Here is a 21,447-nt window from a genome sequence, read left to right as displayed (position 1 = left end):
GCAGCTCTCATGGCGGCCCAGATCACATGCGAGGTATATTTTCTGTCTTGCAGCAGAACATTTTCATGCTGGAGATTTTGGGTTCGACTCCCGCTCTGAACTTGAATTTTTTTTTTGTGTTTAACTTTTTTAACTTATAGATTTCACAGTCTACTTTGTTACATTCCCACCCCCCCTCGTCTCCTAACTACTACAAAAAACTTAGGGTCAATAAAAAAATAAAAAATATATAAAAAAAGTGGAATTCTGACTTCCGTGAGTTATGACTGCATGATCTAGTGCCGACCTCAGCATGGGTTCATCCAGGGTGACCGCGTAGCTTCAGCTTCACGGTCCGTTTCACTGTAAATACCACAACACGTCACTGCGTCGTCGACACGCCGCGCGGACCCGGGAGATAATCTGTCGTCACGCGCTACAGGAAATAACAATGTGTTCTGTGATGAGGCGAGCGCAGCCGGTCAGACTGGCTCTGGCTCTACTGTGCAGAGCGAACATCAGCGAGGGCTCGTCTTACGCACCAGCCGAGCACAGGCACTTCTCCCCCGGACTCTGCGCTCCCGTCCTGCCGCTGCGAGCCGCACTCAGAGCCCACTGCACCAGGATGGCACGGGCGGAAGGACTGCTCTTCAGACAGGTACAGCGCTCCGTACTCTCCGGAGGAACTCTGGTACTTTTAGGCTTTGATTTGACGAGATGACGCCAGTGTTTTGAAGGTGTAAAGTCTCTACCAAACTAGCCTTGTGTTACTAATGGTCGGTTTAGCTGTTAGCATGACGCTAAACAACAAACAAGCCGAGTTTTTGTCTGTGACACGAAGCTTATAAGTTTATGTTACGTACTGTATCATTACTTTGTTGTATGACAGGTTTTTACTACGTTCTAATTTGGACTTTTATTTGGTGCATTTTCTACCTGTTGCACATATAAATTATAGTTTGACATAGTTATAGTGTTTGTGAAGAAAACGTTGACAAATCTGTAGAAAATGGCAGGAAGTGACGTCACACCAGGGTTATTCCAGTCAAAGTAAGTTTATGCAAAATGTTCATGTTTATATTTTATTTGTCAAATGTACGGTTAAACATTAAGTATTAAACTTTCAAGTCAAGTTGGAAAATGTGTGGGCGTTTCCTTGGTAACGATGCTTTGTAGACCCTATGACATGAGTAATTTATCTGTAAATTGCTTGATAAAGGGTAGACGTGTCACATCAGACTTTGTGCAGCTTCTCGTCTGTGTCCGTGTCCATGTCCATGTCCAGTTGTCCTTACAGGAAAGGTGCTGCTGTCTGTGTGCGTTTTTGCTGAGTCATCCTGGATCTTGTGTGTTTGCAGTTGTTTGACAGAAGCAGCTGCACGTACACTTACCTGCTGGCAGACACTGACACCAAGGAGGCCGTCCTCATAGACCCTGTGCTGGAGACCCTCGGCAGAGACATGATGCTCATCAAGGAGCTGGGACTCACCCTGAAAGTGGCGGGTACACGGACATGCACATTTATATTTCTTTTACATTTATTCTGTGATTTGAGGTTCAAAAAATGCACAAAGTTGGACCTACTATGGAGAAAAAAACTAATGTCAGTGTCCATGTTACTGTCAACTGTAGAAAAAGATTCAGTTGTAGCCATCTGGACTTTATGAAAAAACAATATGTTTCGACACTCATGCGAGAGTCATTCTCAATCTGCGAATCAAGACCGGGAACTCAGATCTTTATCCTACTCTGAGTGGGCCCCGCCCACCGACCTCCTGATAAAAGGTGTTATTGGTTTCACCAGAAACTAACCCTCTTTGTTTCCTATCAGTCCTTTAATGGGCTTTCAGCCTCCTATTGTTACCTGGATCACTCTCTCTCCTCTCTGTGTAACTGATTAGCATCCGAATGCCCTGGGCGTCTACTTCTCCAAGGATTCAAAATTCTGAGAGCGCAGGCAGAAGTGCTCATGCGCACTCCCCCGTGCGGACTGATACAACACACACGTGCGTTTGTTTATTAGCGTAACGGAGCGCATCGCATCTCTCGTCTCCCGTAGATTTCTGTCCACTTCTGCGTCAGCTCGAACTGTCTTTCTCCGTCTTCATTTTGCCCCGTACACTGAGGGAACTATATTATGATAGATCCATGCGCTTAGGTACGCGGAAACGTGGGGACGAACCGCACGCGGCTGCAGGTGAGCGGTAGGTGCGTTTTATGATTGATACGTGGCAGGACAAATGATTTATCCACGCCACGAGGAAATATGATAAAAAAATTGCTGAAGAAAATCGTCCATACCACCTTTAAGGACACTGAATCTTCACCTCACTGTCTTCAATAGAGTGGTTAGTGGATTTAAGATGCACGGCGCTCTGTGGTCCTGAATTTGCATGTCTTCTGTGCTGATAAGCTTCTTGTGAAGTGGATGTTTAATCTCGACTAGTTAGTTAGTTAGTGTTTAGTAACAACACGTTACCGTCAATTGGGTGAAAAACAAAAGCTCCTCTGACAAAAATAGACAAAAAAAAACATAGAAACACATTTTGACAGTTAGTGCTGCCCATAGTTTTGTCACACACTGCCACTCACGCAGTCAGAATGTTGTGTAACCTCTATATCAGGGCTATTCAACTTTATTTCCCTGAGGGCCAAAGTCTCTCATCACGCCACTGCAACAACATTTTGGGTCGCACAAAATATCGCCAACACGGTTTCAATAAATTGAGTTAATACCTTAAATTAATTACTAATAGATGACATTTTTATAATAAAATAAAAGTAGTGTGTCCCGCCGTGGGAAGCAGGGCAGATGCGTTACAATCAGAGTGACCTGGGTGCAGCAGGAATAGCGTTGCTGAAATGACTTTTGAAAATGAAGTTTATATACTAGTGGTTCATTTGGGCTAGTATAAAATTCTTGACTTACCTTTGGGCTTTCTAATTTTCACATTTTATCTTGTGTACAGGGGGCAGAATGACGTTTTTTTTTTAAATATAGATATATATATTTACAGTAAACACCCATTGCCATGCCGACCATATCACAAGCACAGGGCTCATGAAGAAGCAACTGGTGGGGATGAAAAGTGTCATCTGCAAACTAAGTGGTGCCCAGGCTGACTTATTTGTCAAAGAAGGAGACAAGATCCCCTTTGGAAGACATGTAAGAACCAAGTACTGTTGCAGCTATGTCCTTTATACAGTTTGTTTTCTGATTCTGATGTGACATATTTGTGGTGTGATTGGCTGCAGTGTCTGGTGGTGAGGGAGACCCCGGGGCACACGGACGGCTGCATGACCCTGGTGACCGGTGATGAGAGCATGGCTTTCACCGGCGACGCCCTTCTCATCAGAGGCTGTGGCAGGACAGACTTCCAGCAAGGTAGAAACCGACAGTCTCTTATTTTGTTTTATTTTTTTAAGGCGTATTTAAAAAATGTATTAACAAATTGTAATAAAAAAATAAGGCATTTTACGTGTTTAAAATTGACAAAATTGCACATGTTTGGAACAATCTGAAAAATGGATAGAGCTAGGTTTAAATGTCTTCATTGTCTTGACACAACAGATTTTTTTAAAAATCGGGGGGATTTTGCATATCTTTTTTAGTATTTGAGTAAACTAGATCAGATTTTTTGGAGTTACAAAAGTGCACTGGACATGTTAAACTACACATTTCACTAAAATGTCCCATTTTCTCCCAGTTTGCACATGGGAGTTTGGCATGTGCGCTATTTCAAAGAATATATCATGTTTTTCCTTTAGATGTACACATAAACAGTAACTGTAGGTTGTGTACTGATACTGTAGTAACTTTAAACAACTATATAGCTAAAGCGGACTTCAACTTTGGGAACCGTTGAATTACACAATAGTTAAACACTGATAAGATAACACCTCTTGGCTGCCAAACTAAGTCATAATTACAAAAACATGAGAATCTGTCATATGCTCTTCAATAAATCAGATTTAAAATAAATATATAAATACAAATCGTTATTTGAAATAACAAATATCAAAATTGTCCAATTTGCTGTTAAAATTCTTCATTTAACCTCTTGCATTCATCGATTTTATATTGTTTTATTAGTTTATTACACAGGGACCATGTATATTCATAAACATTTCTGTAAATGAAGGTCCTGGACAGAAGTTAAACATGTTAACATTCACCCTAAAAAGCACCAATATTAGAAAACATGCACAGTAAAACTGTACAGATGATATACAGTAAAGGACAAAGACATTATAATAATCTTCTATGACTCAAAATTAAAACAATACATTGTAGTCTAATCATTTTCATGTCGGCAGGTTTGATTATTAGACAGCCTCTTTCTCAGGTGTATTTTAAACATGTTTTATGGGGCCTGATGATCAAAGGTCCTGAGTTCCATTCCTAGTGATGTTCGTATAGAATCGGGCGTTTTGACAGTTTCAAAGCCCCGAAGAAACATGTGCTTCAAAACACTCCGAAACATGATTCAAAGCACTGGTCACGTGACCTAGATGAGTCTGTCACAAAACTATGACCTGAACCATGAGTTTGTTTTTGTTGTTGTTGTTCTATGGCCATCCGAGTGTTGCATTACCGCCAGACGTTATTCTTCGGATTTCACTTTGTTGTTGTTGTTGTTGTTTTATGGCGGTTGGCTTTCCAGAGTCCGACCGGCTTCATCTTCCGCTCCTTCTTTGATGTTCGGTGCTTTCGCCGTTCAGCTTTATTCTTTAGGCTTCATTCTTTAGGCTTGGATATTTCCACTGATGTCGTTGCTTGGCAGCCGTGCATCTACGAGACGGGGCGAGGACAGGAGACCGCCCCCACCTCTATTTCTTCACTCTGATCACTCTGGTCACATGGCCTCGCAGACACCAGGTTCTGAGCCCGTGTGGTACGGGACTAGTTTGTGTGTCAAGAGCTGCCCGGTCCTTCTGTTGATTTTGCTGCTTTTCCAACATAACAGAATAAATCCACAAATAAGTGAAACAAAACAGAAGGAAAGTGTTCTTGGAGAAGTGTTTGGAACTCTCTTTTCTGTTTCACGAGGCTTCACTTTGTGGGACAACACGGTGACCTCTGACCTCAGCCCTGGTGTTTGGAACAGGAGTAGGTCTAACATTTACACACTGTTCGAGGAGAGGACCGACCAGGGACCACTTTTAACATTAAACACATGTTAAACACATCCTCATGTTCTGCCAATTCAAAATCTTATATTTGTAGCACAGCACAGTGGTTTCAGTCAAGTACCTTTGTATAGTTGTCATGGCAAACAAAGACATTTGTGGCCATATAAAGCGAACATTTGAGAGGCTCAGTTTGACTCTGCGACACAATCTTTATCTGTGTTGGAAACGTACTGTAGATCTTTAGTGGTGAACCTAAGGATATTAGGTTCACCACTAAGTTTTTTTCCCCTTAGATGTATTAAGTTACTTTCATCTCGCCAGGTCGTAATATTTGCCATCGCTTGTGTAAGTTTGTCACTGACCTGCTGAATGGGACTTTGTAATAGATTTTGACAGAGTTCATTCTAATTCTGATTTATTAAAGTTTCAACTAAGATACCCGAAATCCATCTGTACATCTTTTTCTAACTAATTTGTCAACAAAATGAACTGCAAGACATTTAAACCTGGCTCTTCCCTTTTTTTAAATATCAATGTCCCAAATGTGTTCAACTCTTTGCATTTTTGTGTGTCTCGCCTTAATTAGATTTCCTAGTTTTTACTTTGTTTGGTGAAATAAAATCTGTTGTAAATAGAAATTGTAGTTTTATATGAGTAAAGTGGTGATTCCATTCAAATGTTTGGGGGAATTACACACAAAACCGAACATGCTGTTCTCATAATTCTTATTTGTCAAATAATAATTTCTGTGAGGTTTTGGAGTATTATATGGTTGCTAGGAAACTATAAACGGAATTTCTCCTCATTTGATGTTAGGATTTACAACCAGGAAGTAAATATTTAAACCCAAAAAATGGCCAAACTGGGATAAAATCAGCAAAACCTTTAATAAAATCTGTGACTAGGCAAATGGAAAAGCTGTGTGTTTGTAATCCTTCAATCTGACCACTAGAGAGCAGTGTTGTATTCTCCCCTAAGCTCTACTGCCCAGAGAGAAAAACATATTCAAACTAGCAACGTTTTATCTTTTAATTTCTTTACTTATTGTGCCATCAACATGATATAACTTGTGTTGTTGCTGTATCCTTTAGGTTGTTCTAAGATGCTCTACGAGTCCGTTCACAACAAGATCTTCACGCTTCCCGACAGCTGCCTGGTCTACCCCGCACACGACTACCAAGGTCCACACACAGAGCACGCACAGCAACACACAAACCAACAGACGCGCAGTCATCCTTCATGTTCATTCATTCTTTGTGCTTTAGGCCAGACAGTCTCTACAGTGGGAGAGGAGCGCCGGTACAACCCCCGTCTTACCAGAACCTTGGAAGAGTTTGTGGACATCATGAACAACCTCAACCTGCCAAAGCCGGACAAAATCGGTATCCACAACGTTTGAATTAAGTCTTGTAATAAGAGACACAAACATGTATGACACAACTTTCTGTTTCTTTTCTCGCAGACATTGCCGTTCCTGCCAATCTGGTTTGTGGAGTGCACCAAGTTTAGCCATAAAATGAGTAAATCAAGATTGTAAACTTCAACACTGACCCGTGAACTACTCTAATGAGTCTAAAGTGCTTTACTGTTATGTATGTATGATTCATATTTTTGAAGTGAGCAATGTGTTTGTCAGGTTGGTTCTGATGTGAATAGATGTTTTGGAAGCATCTCTAATCTGTAATGTAATTGTAATATTTAATTAAATCTTAAACAAACATTGTTGCACTGTTGTCATTTCTTGCACACAAAAAACATCACATGTATGCTAAATATGGCACTGCGATGAAGATAAGACTGTGAAAGTAACTGGATTTATGAGTAGAAAGTTCTTATGTTTGTGATGAAAGATGAGTATTTTTGCTGTTGCTGTGCGAAGTGATGCAGTTTGAGGTCTGTAAACAGCAGCATGATCTTTGTTTTACAGCAAATACAGTTGCCAAGAACTTTCTCGTCAGTGAAAGTTATCTGTCCTTTCCCCTGTATCTACCTGCTTGTAACGCCAACATTTCCCCATGTGTGGACAATAAAGGCATATCTTATCTTTTCTATAACAAATTATGAGGAAAAAATACTAGGCAGAGAGAGTGAACAGGTTGGGTCATTCAAATACCTTGGTGTCGACAGTCTTAAGTGGAATGTGCCACAGAGAGACGTGACTGAGTCGAGCACAAGCGTTTCTTTCTACCAACAACTGTCGCTCTGCTCAATAAATCCAGAAAGTCTGACACATTTGTAATGGAGTGTTTTTGTTTCTTATTCTTGTATTTATTGTGGATGTGTGTGTGTGTGTCCTGTGGATGTGTGTGTGTGTGTGTGTGTGTGTGTCCTGTGGATGTGTGTGTGTCCTGTGGATGTGTGTGTGTGTGTCCTGTGGATGTGTGTGTGTCCTGTGGATGTGTGTGTGTCCTGTGGATGTGTGTGTGTCCTGTGGCTGTGTGGAATGTGACCTGCAGCACTGAGCTCAAGGCAAATCAAGTTTAACCAAACTTAACTGAAAATCGCTTCAGAAAAGTATAATTTGTGGTAAATTTTGTAATATATATATTTATATATATAACTATTTTACTATCAACATGTTTGTAAGTTTTAGGGATGTCAAGATTATTTGGTGAAGCGACAATCTCGTTGATCCAGGCCACAGTATAATCATAAAAACTGAAAACTAATAATCGTGACTATTGCAGATCCAATATTCAAGTCACAATAACTTTACTTTTGCATTCAGAACGTTTGATTTCATAAAACTGGCCACATTCTTGCAATGTAATTAAGGATTTGACTTTTGTTACGCGTCAGTTATTGAGAAAACGATCTTTATTTTGTCACGTCTCATCTCGCAATAATCGCAACACTAAAATTCTATATCATCCTTATCGGTTTCACAAACGGTCCATTTTCAGGTCGGTATCATCATCGGTCTCCGGTTGCAGAACGTGTGCTGAACCGGTTTGATGCGAGTCGTGCGGTTATAATCTTCTCCTTCCGCTGTTGTTGGACGTCTCTAAGCCCTGGGACAGGAGCGGTGGGACAGGTTTGGGGGGTGTTACCCTGACTGAGACACTTGCTTCATTTGTGGTTGTCTTCAAATGCAGTTGCAATACTCTGCATTCCGAAGTAAGCTCGGAATGTGTAGAGCTGTGTTTTCTAGACTCCATTATGAGCATGCCAGAAGAGCTGCAGATGCTCTTAGACATTTATGCTGCTACTTCTAGTTTAGTTATTCAAGTTTGTTGTCAATTATGGAGCAAATAACCCACAGAATGCTCAAGAAATGTCCCACATCTAAAAATGGATTCAAAAGGAAAATAGTATAGTGCTAACAATGCAATTCTAATATGCTTTTTAATTGGGTTTGTTAATATTTAGGACAATCCAAGCTTGCGTTCACGTTTGCAGTGATGTAGACTTGGTTTGGTCCTGTTCTAATCCTACTTTAGTCATATTCAGGTTAAAGTGCATGTGACAGGTTCTCATATTTTGCTAATTATTACTTTGTTTAGTGGGATAGTCGCTGTGGTGAATGTTTATCATGGTTTCACGTCAGTCAAGTGGCAGTTTGTCAAGAAAAATAAAAGTTAATGTCACAGGAAGTAGAGCTGAAACAGAATCTCTCTGTGATGTCATCAATAAGCGACATTCTATCCAAACGACAGACATATTTAATGAACAATCGTTTAACTAAATAAAAGTGTTATTGTTTGTCAAATCGTTACTAATGTGTCATTTATATGTATTTCAGCCATTGTTTACAATATGGTTGCTAGGTAACTGTTATGGAATTACCTCTACCTTTGTCACATCTGCTGCTCTTGTCCAACCAGGAAGTAACATTATAAACATCACCAGAATGTTCAAATCCTACATAGTAACGTTTTAGTGAAATGTGTAGTCTGACCTGAATATGCACTTTAAATTTAGAGTTTGGATCCAGATACCGGTTAATTAATTTGTCCCAGTTCAAATAAAATAATAATTATAAAAAGATAATTCTCACTATTGATGTCATGAGTGTCCAAATGTGAACGCAGACTTCAAATTATTAAAAGTGAAACCTCCAGAAGTAAAAACAATATTATATTTTAATGTTACTATTCAACAGATAAACGAGAACATTGGATGGACTTTTCTTTATTTGAATATATTTGAATATATATAATGATTTGAATGTAAAGTCAATAACTGTGTCTCCGGTTACGTACAGTTTGAAGTCCGGATCAAAGCGATGACACAGGCGCATGCTACAGTGTCCCATCTGTCATGAGGGGCCCAACAATGCAGCGGGCGGGACCTTCTCACTGACAGACACCTGCTTTGTCCTGTGTCAAAACAACAGGGCGTGTCCTCACTGAGAGCCATCTGTCCCTTAACCCAGAGCGTCTCAAACAGGGGAACGTGGGCCCCAAGACGAGAGGAACATAAAATGGTGCAAAGAATGTTTGTTTGTTTTTTCAAACCGTTTCAAACAGGATCATAGTGGAATTTGACAAATGAAAAGTAGATGAAAGTGTTAACACCGCAGTGGTTTTGTCTCTGAATTTTGTGATACACTTCAAAACGTTTCTGGTGAAAGAATTTATTGATGTTATTTCTTTGCCTGGATTTTTTACATTATCACATTAAACTCATCTCCACCAGGTCTTGGATCTGTGGATAGGATTTTCTTATATATTAATGATACAGATACTTTTAGTGCCATCTCTGGAATATTTCAGACAAAACAGAGAACATCTCCATAGAGACAAGCTGATGCAGGGCCCTCCATCAGAAAAGTTACTTAATGCACCTTTAAACTTGAGTGTTAAATGTCCTGGAAAAGTTAAAATGATCCAATTTGCACACAAAACCCAGCAATACAAAAACACAACCTCGTCAGTTGAGGGGCCAGCAAACTGCCGGCCTTAGCTAATTCACACTCTGCCACGTCACTGCCACGTCACTGCCGCCCCACTGCCACGTCACTGCCATGTCACTGCCACGTCACTGCCACGTCACTGCCACGTCACTGCCGCCCCACTGCCACGTCACTGCCGGCCCACTGCCACGTCACTGCCACGTCACTGCCATGTCACTGCCATGTCACTGCCACGTCACTGCCGCCCCACTGTCACGTCACTGCCGGCCCACTGCCATGTCACTGCCGGCCCACTGCCACGTCACTGCCATGTCACTGCCATGTCACTGCCATGTCACTGCCATGTCACTGCCATGTCACTGCCGCCCCACTGCCACGTCACTGCCGCCCCACTGCCACGTCACTGCCATGTCACTGCCGCCCCACTGCCACGTCACTGCCGCCCCACTGCCACGTCACTGCCGGCCCACTGCCATGTCACTGCCACGTCACTGCCGCCCCACTGCCACGTCACTGCCATGTCACTGCCATGTCACTGCCATGTCACTGCCGCCCCACTGCCACGTCACTGCCACGTCACTGCCACGTCACTGCCGCCCCACTGCCACGTCACTGCCGCCCCACTGCCACGTCACTGCCATGTCACTGCCACGTCACTGCCACGTCACTGCCACGTCACTGGCGCCCCACTGCCACGTCACTGCCACGTCACTGGCGCCCCACTGCCACGTCACTGCCACGTCACTGCCACGTCACTGCCACGTCACTGCCACGTCACTGCCACGTCACTGCCACGTCACTGGCGCCCCACTGCCACGTCACTGCCACGTCACTGCCACGTCACTGCCACGTCACTGCCACGTCACTGCCACGTCACTGCCGGCCCACTGCCACGTCACTGCCACGTCACTGCCATGTCACTGCCATGTCACTGCCACGTCACTGCCGCCCCACTGCCACGTCACTGCCGGCCCACTGCCATGTCACTGCCGGCCCACTGCCACGTCACTGCCATGTCACTGCCATGTCACTGCCGCCCCACTGCCACGTCACTGCCGCCCCACTGCCACGTCACTGCCATGTCACTGCCGGCCCACTGCCACGTCACTGCCGCCCCACTGCCACGTCACTGCCATGTCACTGCCATGTCACTGCCATGTCACTGCCATGTCACTGCCATGTCACTGCCGCCCCACTGCCACGTCACTGCCGCCCCACTGCCACGTCACTGCCATGTCACTGCCGCCCCACTGCCACGTCACTGCCGCCCCACTGCCACGTCACTGCCGGCCCACTGCCATGTCACTGCCACGTCACTGCCGCCCCACTGCCACATCACTGCCATGTCACTGCCATGTCACTGCCATGTCACTGCCGCCCCACTGCCACGTCACTGCCGCCCCACTGCCACGTCACTGCCGGCCCACTGCCATGTCACTGCCATGTCACTGCCACGTCACTGCCGCCCCACTGCCATGTCACTGCCATGTCACTGCCGGCCCACTGCCACGTCACTGCCGCCCCACTGCCACGTCACTGCCATGTCACTGCCATGTCACTGCCATGTCACTGCCATGTCACTGCCATGTCACTGCCGCCCCACTGCCACGTCACTGCCGCCCCACTGCCACGTCACTGCCATGTCACTGCCGCCCCACTGCCACGTCACTGCCGCCCCACTGCCACGTCACTGCCGGCCCACTGCCATGTCACTGCCACGTCACTGCCGCCCCACTGCCACGTCACTGCCATGTCACTGCCATGTCACTGCCATGTCACTGCCGCCCCACTGCCACGTCACTGCCACGTCACTGCCACGTCACTGCCGCCCCACTGCCACGTCACTGCCGCCCCACTGCCACGTCACTGCCATGTCACTGCCACGTCACTGCCACGTCACTGCCACGTCACTGGCGCCCCACTGCCACGTCACTGCCACGTCACTGGCGCCCCACTGCCACGTCACTGCCACGTCACTGCCACGTCACTGCCACGTCACTGCCACGTCACTGGCGCCCCACTGCCACGTCACTGCCACGTCACTGCCACGTCACTGCCACGTCACTGCCACGTCACTGCCGGCCCACTGCCACGTCACTGCCATGTCACTGCCATGTCACTGCCATGTCACTGCCACGTCACTGCCGCCCCACTGCCACGTCACTGCCGGCCCACTGCCATGTCACTGCCGGCCCACTGCCACGTCACTGCCATGTCACTGCCATGTCACTGCCGCCCCACTGCCACGTCACTGCCGCCCCACTGCCACGTCACTGCCATGTCACTGCCGGCCCACTGCCACGTCACTGCCGCCCCACTGCCACGTCACTGCCATGTCACTGCCATGTCACTGCCATGTCACTGCCATGTCACTGCCATGTCACTGCCGCCCCACTGCCACGTCACTGCCGCCCCACTGCCACGTCACTGCCATGTCACTGCCGCCCCACTGCCACGTCACTGCCGCCCCACTGCCACGTCACTGCCGGCCCACTGCCATGTCACTGCCACGTCACTGCCGCCCCACTGCCACGTCACTGCCATGTCACTGCCATGTCACTGCCATGTCACTGCCGCCCCACTGCCACGTCACTGCCACGTCACTGCCGCCCCACTGCCACGTCACTGCCGCCCCACTGCCACGTCACTGCCATGTCACTGCCACGTCACTGCCACGTCACTGCCACGTCACTGGCGCCCCACTGCCACGTCACTGCCACGTCACTGGCGCCCCACTGCCACGTCACTGCCACGTCACTGGCGCCCCACTGCCACGTCACTGCCACGTCACTGCCACGTCACTGCCACGTCACTGCCACGTCACTGCTACGTCACTGGCGCCCCACTGCCACGTCACTGCCACGTCACTGCCACGTCACTGCCACGTCACTGCCACGTCACTGCCGCCCCACTGCCACGTCACTGCCGGCCCACTGCCACGTCACTGCCATGTCACTGCCATGTCACTGCCATGTCACTGCCACGTCACTGCCGCCCCACTGCCACGTCACTGCCGGCCCACTGCCATGTCACTGCCGGCCCACTGCCACGTCACTGCCATGTCACTGCCATGTCACTGCCGCCCCACTGCCACGTCACTGCCGCCCCACTGCCACGTCACTGCCGGCCCACTGCCATGTCACTGCCATGTCACTGCCACGTCACTGCCGCCCCACTGCCATGTCACTGCCATGTCACTGCCGGCCCACTGCCACGTCACTGCCGCCCCACTGCCACGTCACTGCCATGTCACTGCCATGTCACTGCCATGTCACTGCCGCCCCACTGCCACGTCACTGCCGCCCCACTGCCACGTCACTGCCATGTCACTGCCGCCCCACTGCCACGTCACTGCCGCCCCACTGCCACGTCACTGCCGGCCCACTGCCATGTCACTGCCACGTCACTGCCGCCCCACTGCCACGTCACTGCCATGTCACTGCCATGTCACTGCCATGTCACTGCCGCCCCACTGCCACGTCACTGCCACGTCACTGCCACGTCACTGCCGCCCCACTGCCACGTCACTGCCGGCCCACTGCCACGTCACTGCCACGTCACTGCCATGTCACTGCCACGTCACTGCCGCCCCACTGCCACGTCACTGCCGGCCCACTGCCATGTCACTGCCGGCCCACTGCCACGTCACTGCCATGTCACTGCCATGTCACTGCCGCCCCACTGCCACGTCACTGCCGCCCCACTGCCACGTCACTGCCGGCCCACTGCCATGTCACTGCCATGTCACTGCCACGTCACTGCCGCCCCACTGCCATGTCACTGCCATGTCACTGCCGGCCCACTGCCACGTCACTGCCGCCCCACTGCCACGTCACTGCCATGTCACTGCCATGTCACTGCCATGTCACTGCCGCCCCACTGCCACGTCACTGCCGCCCCACTGCCACGTCACTGCCATGTCACTGCCGCCCCACTGCCACGTCACTGCCGCCCCACTGCCACGTCACTGCCGGCCCACTGCCATGTCACTGCCACGTCACTGCCGCCCCACTGCCACGTCACTGCCGCCCCACTGCCACGTCACTGCCATGTCACTGCCACGTCACTGCCACGTCACTGCCACGTCACTGGCGCCCCACTGCCACGTCACTGCCACGTCACTGGCGCCCCACTGCCACGTCACTGCCACGTCACTGCCACGTCACTGCCACGTCACTGCCACGTCACTGGCGCCCCACTGCCACGTCACTGCCACGTCACTGCCACGTCACTGCCACGTCACTGCCACGTCACTGCCGGCCCACTGCCACGTCACTGCCGGCCCACTGCCACGTCACTGCCATGTCACTGCCATGTCACTGCCATGTCACTGCCACGTCACTGCCGCCCCACTGCCACGTCACTGCCGGCCCACTGCCATGTCACTGCCGGCCCACTGCCACGTCACTGCCATGTCACTGCCATGTCACTGCCGCCCCACTGCCACGTCACTGCCGCCCCACTGCCACGTCACTGCCGGCCCACTGCCATGTCACTGCCATGTCACTGCCACGTCACTGCCGCCCCACTGCCATGTCACTGCCATGTCACTGCCGGCCCACTGCCACGTCACTGCCGCCCCACTGCCACGTCACTGCCATGTCACTGCCATGTCACTGCCATGTCACTGCCGCCCCACTGCCACGTCACTGCCGCCCCACTGCCACGTCACTGCCATGTCACTGCCGCCCCACTGCCACGTCACTGCCGCCCCACTGCCACGTCACTGCCGGCCCACTGCCATGTCACTGCCACGTCACTGCCGCCTCACTGCCACGTCACTGCCATGTCACTGCCATGTCACTGCCATGTCACTGCCGCCCCACTGCCACGTCACTGCCACGTCACTGCCACGTCACTGCCGCCCCACTGCCACGTCACTGCCGGCCCACTGCCACGTCACTGCCACGTCACTGCCACGTCACTGCCACGTCACTGCCACGTCACTGCCGCCCCACTGCCACGTCACTGCCGGCCCACTGCCACGTCACTGCCATGTCACTGCCATGTCACTGCCATGTCACTGCCACGTCACTGCCGCCCCACTGCCATGTCACTGCCGGCCCACTGCCACGTCACTGCCATGTCACTGCCATGTCACTGCCGCCCCACTGCCACGTCACTGCCGGCCCACTGCCATGTCACTGCCATGTCACTGCCATGTCACTGCCACGTCACTGCCGCCCCACTGCCACGTCACTGCCACGTCACTGCCACGTCACTGCCATGTCACAGCCACGTCACTGCCACGTCACTGCCACGTCACTGCCACGTCACTGCCATGTCACAGCCATGTCACTGCCACGTCACTGCCATGTCACTGCGGGCCCCTGGCCCTTCTCCTCCACACCAGCCTCATGTCACTGGAAATAACTTCTGACACTATCAGCTCATTCACAAAGCACTGCAAAGGGGCCCGGCCCAGTGATAAAGCATTTCCAGTCAAGACTTCCTCCCACTCAGAGCTGAGCTCTGCCTCAGGAGGCGCTGTGTAAATGCTGAGTGGAAAATGCTTTTTGGTATGTTAATCTGCACTAGGATTATTGTAACGCTGGCCAGTGCTGTAGTGTGTTTGCACCAGTATTTACAACTGTATGTGGCACCTTTATATTTTGACTCCATGGTCTTAGGACCCTCTTGAGAGTCTCTCTTGAGAGCCAAGTAACATAACTAACATGTAATTGATATTTTCTGCACCAGTAAAGCCACTGTCATATGAATGAATATACAGAAGAGCACCAAACTTATGAACTGAAACTCAAAGGATCAAACCAATGACTCATCGGTTACTTCATCAAATTTCATATTAACAACAACTCGCTCTTGGCTTCTGTTGTGAGAGCACGTTGATAGCTGTCATTACAAGCTTTTATAGGCTACCCACATCAATTATAATACATCAGTGTGCAGAGCTCCAGTATTTGTGGGAAAACTGGTGACAGAAATGTGACATTCCTCTCACTTCTCAGTTTTCAGATTGACTTTCAGTTTTCATACAAGACACCAGCCCCCATCTCGTTTCGGTATCTTGAGGTCAAGTGTGAGAGCGACCGACTCTGATGGGAATGTCCTTGCATTTCCCTGCACGTGGAATATTATCAGCACAGACACAAAATCTTAAAAAAACCAACCAGACTTAATACGTTTATTCTTAGCTTGATGTTTACATGGCCTGTAAAAGTCACGATAGCTACGGTAATCAGATAACCCAATAATTAGAGCTGATTTTTAAAGAGAAATCTGATAAACAAAACAGTTCATTTGTGGGTTTTTAGAGTCCCTGTTGTATTTGGAAGGAAAAGTACAATTCATTTTAAAAGAACTCTTCTGATCTTTAACATTTTCTCTTTCATTTCTGTATTTGCTGAATTCTTTCATTTTCCCCCATGTCAAAACCTGCACATGTGAGAACAATCTGGAAGAAATCAGATGTGACTCGTTTGAACGACTCCAGAAATCGGATCATGATCAGATTTGGGCCTGCGCGTAAACATAGCAACTGCTGTGTATTCAAAGTTCTATATTTTTAGCCAAAAATATCCAAAACACGTCTGATAAGCCCACAAATCATTACAGATGATGTGTCTCAGTCTTTCATATACTGTTCTTATTATCATTTGTTGTTGTTGTTGTTGTTGTTTTATGGCAGTTGGCATCCAATTGTTGCATTACCGCCAGACTTTATCCCTCAGACTTTGTCGTATTCTTTAGAAGTTCTTCCATTGCTTTGGTGTTACAAAGCCCATTATTATCATTTCAAACAATAAACTGAATATAAAATGCATACACGTGAAGGGGGCGTGTCCGCTTTACGCGTCAGGCTAAAATGACACTTTTAAATCGATTAAAGCCAGTTATTTCTGACTAAAAACAGTCCCATATGTCTCCACAAAAGTCTATGTAGGTGTTTCAATCCAGTCTGTGTCTGCGAAAACCCTGACAGAAACCAGCGCGTAACTTTGTCCCAGGACCTCCTCCTCCTCCTCCTCCTCCTCCTCCTCCACCTCCTCACGCTCTCTCCTCACGCTTCCTCTTCGTCTGTCACCTCCTGCGATTAACGTCACCGTGACTTTCGTGTCCTGCCTGGACTTTAAACCTTCATTGTCTCTTTTCTGTCTGTGTGGATCCCGCTGATTCGCGCTGCGCACAGTCGGAACCGCACCGCACCCGCGCCGCAACCGCATCGCACCGCAACCGCATCGCACCCGCATCGCACCCGCACCGCGCCGCGCCTTCACCTGTTGCGCACGCACTCGCTTCTTCTTCTTCTTCTTCTTCCTCTTCTTCTTCTTCTTCTTCTTCCTCTTCTTCTTCTTCTTCTTCTTCTTCTTCTTCAGTCAGGTGGAGTTAACGCGACAACAATTGAATCCACAAGTTCACGGTAACGTTAGCGCGTGAGCTTTACGTTACCGGGGCTTTTTGAAAGTGAAAGAACTTTCGGGAAGATCTCGATTATTTCGGATTTGGTGCCGCGATGTGATGTCATCTGCGCGAGGAGCGACGTTTGGCGTTTATGGGACCACGTTTTCAGGTAAACCAGCCACTTTCAGATCGTAGCAGCCCAATACATAACATAATAATGGATTTAAGTGTTTTTGTGTTGTTATTTAATGCCACGGTAGGTTTCAGAGCGTACACAATTGCGCATGCTCTTTCAAACTTAGGCTGCACGTGTGTTTTTGTCAGTTTATAGACTTTTGTAGAGTTGTTTAATTAGCAAAATGTCATTGTCTGCTTGTGTTTTTATTGGTTAGTTATTATTGTTGTCAGAAAGAGTCAGCATGGTTTGTAAAGACAATGTGCAGGTATGTTTAGAGCCTTTTAAAAGTTTGTAAATCAGTCTAAATTTCAAAAAAGAGGCAAAATTGTAGATGTTTAATGTGATTTTTTTTTAATGGAGGAACTGGGATTAACCACAGAATCGCACGAGTTATGACAAATGAAAGTGGTTTTGGCAATTGAAAACCACTCAGACACATGTGAGTGACATCAAATTTAGGTTTAAGGACATTTTACATTCTTTGTTTATTTAATTGGAGATTTTGCTTGACGCTACTGACATTTTTATAAAGGCAAAACCCTGAATACTGTGTTGACCCCACACAAGTTTACGGTAAAACTAGTCTAACTGTCGTCCCATTTAAATCCTTATAATCCTAATCAAATGGACTAATCCAAACTTTGATCGGCTGAAAACATTAGTCTTTAAATCTGATGTTAGTTCAGTCATTTTGCCTCCTTGGTACATTCTGATGATGCAAGTATTTTTGGGTTGAGTTTTTTAAATGTTTTGTCCTGAGAAATGTGTCTGAGAACTTACTTGCTGTCCTGCTTGTGTTTTGATGAATTTTGATTGTGTAAGTTGGGGTTTAGTCCTTAGTTTTCTAGTGGTATCATGAGACAATAAAACTACTTTTGAATTTTTTTCGTTTTTTGGTTTGTTTTCATTTTAGGGCTGTCACGATATAGAATTTGAGTGTTACAAACAGTTATTATTCACGATAAATGAGGCCGTGACCTTCAATTTTCTTTCATTCCCATTGTATAACTCGTTACTTTTACTCATATTGTGACCAGCTTTATGAAATCCAACTTTTTGAATGGCAAAAAGATGTCGGTGTAATCCCTCATTCGTCCGGGACGCAAAAACACTTTTACATTCATTATTTGGACTATTGATTGAGTTGGAAAAAAACATCTACATCACGATAATCGATTAACCTAATATTCGTGACATCCCTCGTCCGTTGACAGAACATTTAGTGGTATAGCATGAAATGGGGGTGACGAGAACATTCAAACATGTCTACAAATATCCCTTTACATAAATATTTGACCATCATTTATACATATTGTTTTTGTCTGTAAACTGTGACCTGATTCATCTAATACTCCTGCACAGTTGTAACTTGCACAAACCCGTTGATGCCGTTGAATCATTTTAACACTCCCAAAATGGGCTTTATCTGCATCGATGCTTGTCCCATGACAGTGAGGCCGGTGTGCACAAGCTCTCCTTTTGTTCACAGCGACCCGGGATATCAGATTCTCCATCCTTCTATCAGCACACAGGGCAAACGAGTGGGTCGAGGCAAGGGCACATGCCAGGGGGACGGAGAGATGGGAAATGATGTTTGATTAGAACTGGGTTTTTCCCAAAATAACTCAAGGAAGTCTCAAGGAAAACGGGGACAATAAAGGCAGCTAAAGGCATTAAAGAGAATACTGTCCCAGGTTTTAATGGAAAGAGAGCTGGACCGAGGGCTGGACCGAGGGCTGGACCGAGGGCTGGACCGAGGGCTGGACCGAGGGCTGGACCGAGGGCTGGACCGAGGGCTGGACCAAGGCCGGACCAAGGCTGGACCAGGACTGGACCAAGGCTGAACCAGGACAGGACCAAGGCTGGACCAGGACAGGACCAAGGCTGGACCAGGACAGGACCAAGGCTGGACCAGGACAGGACCAAGGCTGGACCAAGGCTGAACCAGGACAGGACCAAGGCTGAACCAGGACGAGACCAACGCTGGACCAGGACTGGACCAGGACAGGACCTGGACTGGACCAAATCTGAAACTCTATGGCTATAACAAGGGCTCTCTGAGGTATAGAACTTGCACAAAACTGGATTAAACCAGAACTAAACCAGTACAGATCGATGAACCATGTCTACACCAGGACTAAAGTATTATAAACCAAATTTAAAATCACAATATTAGACTTCCCGACTCATGCCATGTTTATTATTTAGCGTGTTATTATAAGTCATGTTTTGCTATAGCTAAGGAAATTATTCTGCCCAAATGTAAAAGTATTAGCGCTGTCACGATACTAAAATGTCAACCTCAAAAGACTTTCTGTCAATTACGATACCAGGCTGAGAAATAGATTTTCAAAGTTAGGGGCCCCCTATCTAAAAAAGTTAGGGGCCCCCCAGCAATTTCAGGGGCGGCATCGCGGCGTCAAGAGAACAAGATACATTTGTTGTTTTAAACCTTGTTATTAGCATGTAAAACAATTTAAAGTACTTTTATCTTTTATATATAATAACATAATAATATTTCTTAGATACAAAATAAATACTGTATACAACATTTGACACAAGGAGATCTTTTGGAATATATAAAATCACAGCCTACAAAATAAACTACTAACATATATACATTGCCCCGATGCTAACAACTCCAAAGGGGGCGGGGCCCTTGGATACTTCCACATTGACACAGCTTTTGTTGCAAACAACTTTAAAAAGACTGAATTGACGCCCGCCAACCTGAATGTCACTTTGGGCGCAAAATTAGACCGGGCATTTCCGAGTACAACCGAACTCGACCGAACGCAGCGGCCAATCAGATGCCTGCTTTCATCAAAATTAGATCACGGACACCGCTCGGCCAATGAGAAGCGAGAATACTGTGAAGTGGCATGTCTGTCAAAACAAAACTTAAGCGATGAAAATGCCCCAAATATGGCCAAATTACTTGTTAGGCCCGAGCCCCAGCAGGGCGGAGGGCCTATTGCTCCCGCAACGCTGCCAAAGGCAGCGTTGCAACTGTCTGACCAAACATGCGGGCGCAGCCCGCATGTTTGGTACCCCGTCGCCCCTGGCAAGTACAGTGAACTAGCCCATGCCGAAGGCATGGATCATGCATACTTACTCCTGCTATGACAGAAATAGTCAACAATTAGTGAATGGGCGTAGCCCATTCACTAATTGTTGACAACAGCAGCGCGAAGCGCTGCATTCCTCCAAAAACCCTCCTGGCATCGTCCCGTATGCGAGAATCCATGCCGCAGGCATGGGCCATGCTTGTATCTGCTCAAATCAATGGAAGTCTATGGGGAGTGGGCGGGGCATCCCGACGGAATAGGGAGTGACGAGCGCGTAAGCGCTCGTAATGATGATTCCACCCCATGGCGGCATCGGGAAGGCTTAGAGCTTTCAAACGATGTATAATTTGTTGTTATAGTGGAAACGGCTATATTGTTTTTGCTAAAAATATTATTATTTTTATTTTTCTTGTTCTTCTGCTTTTTGATCTCTAATTTGACCCCCTGAACATGCTCAAAAACTCACCAAACTTTGCCCAAAATTCAGAATCGGCGAAAAATTTGATTTTTTCTGGGCCATTTTTTTTTTCGTTAAAAAATGGCGCGACAGCGCCACCGACAAAAGTCAAAATACATTGCGCCTATGGGAGACGCCCCGAGGTCAATTTTGGCGTAAAGCTACGAAATTCGGGACACGCATTCCTCTCGTGAGGACGAACAAAAACAATCATTGTGGCCACGCCCCCAGACTTACCCTATGGCCGCCATCTTCCTTTGAAAATGAAAATACGCTGTGTTAGTCATTTTGTTCACGTCAAACTTTGACGAACTCCTCCTAGGGCGTTTTGCCCACCGACTTCAAAATCGGCGTACGTCCTCTGGACAAGTGGGGCATCTAAAGTTATTCAATTTTTGGAGATACCTTTAACGGT

General features: G+C 47.3%; 2 protein-coding genes across 3 annotated transcripts in view; both read left to right on the top strand.

Annotated features, from left to right (window-relative positions):
• Positions 1-401: 401 nt before the first annotated feature.
• Positions 402-6,826, top strand: ethe1 (ETHE1 persulfide dioxygenase). The gene is made up of 7 exons (XM_072461156.1): positions 402-637; positions 1,338-1,482; positions 2,997-3,145; positions 3,235-3,364; positions 6,204-6,293; positions 6,378-6,494; positions 6,575-6,826. Exons 1-7 carry the CDS (start codon positions 431-433, stop codon positions 6,619-6,621), a joined length of 885 nt encoding a protein of 294 aa, XP_072317257.1. The 5' UTR covers positions 402-430; the 3' UTR covers positions 6,622-6,826.
• Positions 6,827-17,395: 10,569 nt separating this feature from the next.
• Positions 17,396-21,447, top strand: part of phldb3 (pleckstrin homology-like domain, family B, member 3) — a 49,563-nt gene continuing 45,511 nt past the window's right edge. For both annotated transcript variants that reach the window (XM_072460868.1, XM_072460867.1), the window contains exon 1: positions 17,396-17,498. In XM_072460868.1, coding sequence (XP_072316969.1) covers positions 17,447-17,498 — 52 coding nt within the window. In that variant the 5' untranslated portion in view covers positions 17,396-17,446. The remainder of the gene's footprint in view (positions 17,499-21,447) is intronic.

Source organism: Eucyclogobius newberryi, unplaced genomic scaffold (assembly GCF_026437365.1).
Source record: "Eucyclogobius newberryi isolate DKJ021-1_F unplaced genomic scaffold, fEucNew1.0.hap1 SCAF_3, whole genome shotgun sequence".
NCBI lineage: Eukaryota > Metazoa > Chordata > Actinopteri > Gobiiformes > Gobiidae > Eucyclogobius > Eucyclogobius newberryi.
Note: the sequence above shows the minus strand (reverse complement) of the source record. Positions and strands in the feature narration are given on the sequence as shown.